General features: G+C 37.4%; 1 protein-coding gene across 1 annotated transcript; it reads left to right on the top strand.

The window, feature by feature from the left end:
• The first annotated feature begins 2,694 nt into the window (after positions 1-2,694).
• LOC145006271 (putative mitochondrial protein AtMg00820) lies at positions 2,695-3,057 on the top strand. Its single transcript, XM_078965366.1, has one exon. The coding sequence runs from the start codon at positions 2,695-2,697 to the stop codon at positions 3,055-3,057; it is 363 nt and encodes a 120-aa protein (XP_078821492.1).
• Positions 3,058-4,114: the final 1,057 nt, after the last annotated feature.

Here is a 4,114-nt window from a genome sequence, read left to right as displayed (position 1 = left end):
TGAGTCAAGAAACAAAAGTTTTAAAATCCAAGCCAAAATTTCAAACAAAAGGAATTTTGAAAAACCCATCAATGCAAAAACTTTTCTAAAACTCACTGCAGTTGATAGATCTTGTCAAAATGCATGTACACTGACAAAATCTTTCAAAATCAACACCACTGTACCATCACAAAATAAGGTCAAGTCATTGCCACCAAATTTCTTAAAAGAACTAAAAATAAAGAGTATTTTACACACTACACATTTTTCAAAATTCCATCAACTCATCCAAAAGTCAATACCTACACCTAGGTCTTTTAACCAAACTTCCTCAAACACAAGAAAAACATATGTAAAGCACAACCTGAAGACGAGCCTGATGAAGAAAACCACAGTCTCCAGACCTTTGACCAAGTACGATCTGTGTATTAATGAAAAGAACCTCACCTTTTGTTTCTACCCACTTTCAAAAGAGAAACATCCAATCCCACCTTGAAGTTTTCAAAGGAAATTAAAACATCATGGACACAGACAAAAATGGAAAAATAAATCTCTTCATGATTCCCACATGCATACCTTTAATAAAAATGTTCCCCATGTTAGCATGGTCTCCAAACTAGTTTGGGTGCCCAAACTAACCAACTGATCATGCAGGCTATGTGCAAGGAGGGCCATGAAGAAGAATGCTTAATTGGTAGTGCCTGCTCCTTGTACATGACTGGAAGATTAGACTACGTTCGTGACTTCAGGATGATCAGTGGTGGTGTACATGTCACCTTCAAGAATAATGTAAATAGGATAAATAGGGGATATGGTGTATTAACTATTGGTAGCTTCTCTATTTAATGAGTAGTTTATGTAGAGGGTATAAAACACAAATTGATCAATGTTGGTCAACTATGTAAAGTTGGGCATCGGGTGGAGTTCGACAATGCGAATTGCTACATCTTGACAAATGACAGAAACAAGTGCTTGATCAAGTCAAAATCTGAAGGAAACAATGTATCCACTGGATATTTCTCTAATCAAAAGTAATCTACAACTTTATTTCTTATCGAAAGCAGTGTCCGAGGTCAGTTGGTTATGAAATTGAAAGCTTACACATCTCAATTTAAGATACATCAACAACTTGGTGACTGGCGAGATCATTCGAGGACTACCAATTCTGAAATTCAACAACGATACTTTGTGCACAACGTGTGAATGTGGTAAAAAACCAAAAGGAAGTCATCCTCTTATAGTTGATTCTTCAATTGTTGAACCTATGGAACTCATTCATAAATATATCTACGGTCCTTCAACTGTAACCATTCTTCATAAAAAATATACATTATGGTTATAGCTGTTGAGTACACTCATTTAACTTGGGTCTTCTTTTTGAGACTGAAGTCAGACACACCGCATATTCTAATTAACTTCATCAAAGAGATAGAGCTTCAGATCAAACTTCCGGTCAGAAGGATAAAAAGTGTTAATGGCACCAAGTTTAATAATCAGCTCTTGAATAATTTTTTAGTCTCAAAAGGAATTAGAGTTAACTTCTCAGCACCATACACACCAAAATAGAATGGAGTAGTTGAGAGAAGAAATAGAATGTTGTTTGAAGCTGCTAGATTAATGCTGAAATTTGCCAACTTATCTCTCTACTTTTTGGCTAAAGCAGTGGCAACTGCATGTTTTGTTCAAAATCAAAGTATCATCTTTAAACATCTCAACAAAACTCCATGTGAAGGTCTTAACAACAGAAAACACAGTGTACGTTTCATTCAAAAATTTTGGTTGCAAGTTTTTTGTGGTAAAAAACAAGGATCATATCAACAAAATTGCATCGAAATTTGATGAAGGCATCTTCTTGGGTTACTTGAAAAGCAAGGTTGCATAACGGGTTCTCATAAGACAAACAAGACTAATAGTTGAAAGTTTTGATGTTAAATTCGATGACAATTATGTTTGCTGCACTGCTCCACTTACAAAAACAAAGTTCATCCTGGAGAAGGATATTCCACCATCGTCGGGGCCCTTAAACTTAGTTGAAGTTAACTATGATGACCTATTTGATCCCGCAAAGTCTTCATATCTGTCAGTGGTGTCTCTGGTAGCACAACAACAACATTTAGTAGTATCTAGACCAATCATTTCTAATGGAACCTCATTCAATTCTTCCACCTTCCCAGTTGAGGGGGAAAATCGGATCCTTTGGAAATTGCAACCATCGAGGTTTCCGTACTTGAAAATGCATCTCTGGTACCTGTATACAAAGTGACCAATCAATCAACCATCACTTAAGATTCAGAGGATGAAGAAGTTGAAATATTGATACCGAAGAGGATCCAAGGATAGTAAAACAATCATCGGTTGAGGAGGAACCATCATTAGTTCAGGGGGAACCATCATCGGTCCCGAGGGAACCATTATCAATCTAGCGGAAACCTTCAGATTCAGCTATAGAACTAATCCCAACAATGTGTGGGATACTAACAAACTGAGGGGGAACAACCTTTGTTAGATATACCCAAAGACTACTCTAAAATAGATAACATTCCCTAGAGTGCAGCTACCGATCATCAACAATCCCGTCTACATATCTGGACAAAAAATCACCCACCGGGTCAAATCATCGACAATCCATCTGGAGGTGTACTAACTCATTACTCTAAAGACTTAGCAAATCACTGTCACTATGCAGCTTTCATATCATCAATCGATCCCAGAACAATGAAAGAAGCTCTTCTGGAGACTAATTGCACTATTGTAATGCAACATGAATTGGCGGAGTTTGAAAGGAATCGGGTTTGGAAGCTAGTACCAAATCCTAAAGGCCACACTGTAGTTGGAATCAGATTACTTTACAAGAAAACATTAGATAAATCAGGTGCAATGGTTCGCAAAAAGGCTAGTTTGTTTGCTAAATGGTACAATCAACTAGAGGGTGTTGAGTATGATGAAACATATCCCCCTGTTGCTAGAATGGAAGCCATATGTATTTTTCTAGTGTATGCAACACATATGAGCATCAAATTTCATCAAATGGATGTGAACAATGATTTTTTTTGTGGTGAATTGAAAGAAGAAGGGTAACTGCAACAACCTCGAGGCTTCAAAAGTTCAGAGTTTCCCAAACATTTTTCTAAGCTAAAAAAAGCAGTCTACGGGTTAAAGCAGACACTTAGAGCTTGATATGAAAGTATTTCAGAGTTTCTTGTCAACTTTGAGTACAAATGAGGTGTGATAGATGCCACTCTTTTTAGACATGTAAATGCCAAACACTTAATGCTCGTGCAAATCTATGTGGGTGATATCATCTATGTGGATGATATCATCTATGGGTTAAACCAGACATCCAGAGCTTGATATGAAAGTCTTTCAGAGTTTCTTGTCAACTTTGAGTACAAACGAGGTGTGATAGATGCCACTCTTTTTAGATGAGTAAATGCCAAACACTTGATGCTCGTGCAAATCTATGTGGATGATATCATCTTCGACCCAACTGATCAAGCAATAGTGGATGATTTTGCCAAGCTCATGACAAAAAAATCCATATGAGCATTAATAGAGAGATTAATTTCTTTCTAGGTCTTCAAGTCAAACAAATAGCTCAAGGAATTTCATTCATCAAGAAAAATACACCACTAAGCTGTTAAAGAAATTCTCAATGGATAATAGCTCCTCGGCAAAAGTTCCATGGCCTTCAGGTATAAAATCTAAGTTGACCTGACAGGTGTGTCAGTTGATCACATGATATACTGAGGAATGAGTCGATCATTAATGTACCTCATTGCAAGTAGACCTGATATAGTCTTTGCCACGAGCTTGTGTGCTAGATACCAGGATGATCCCAAAGTATCTCATTTGACCGCAGTCAAGTAGATCATTAGGTATCTCAAAGAGAGTAAGGTCCTAGGTTTGTGGTATCCAGCAGGAAATGACATCAGTTTACAGGCTTTCATTGACGCAGACCATGTGGGGTGCATACTTGATAGAAAGAGCACCTTGGGAGGATGTTTGTTTCTAGCTGGAAGATTAGTAAGTTTGTCCTCAAGTAAATATAATTATTTTTCCCTCTCCACGGTAAAGGCTGAATATGTGCTACAGCCAGTTGCTGCTCTCAGGTACTCTAAATGAAGACACAGCTTTT

This window comes from Lactuca saligna, chromosome 1 (assembly GCF_052625555.1).
Source record: "Lactuca saligna cultivar CGN05327 chromosome 1, ASM5262555v1, whole genome shotgun sequence".
Lineage (NCBI taxonomy): Eukaryota > Viridiplantae > Streptophyta > Magnoliopsida > Asterales > Asteraceae > Lactuca > Lactuca saligna.
Note: the sequence above shows the minus strand (reverse complement) of the source record. Positions and strands in the feature narration are given on the sequence as shown.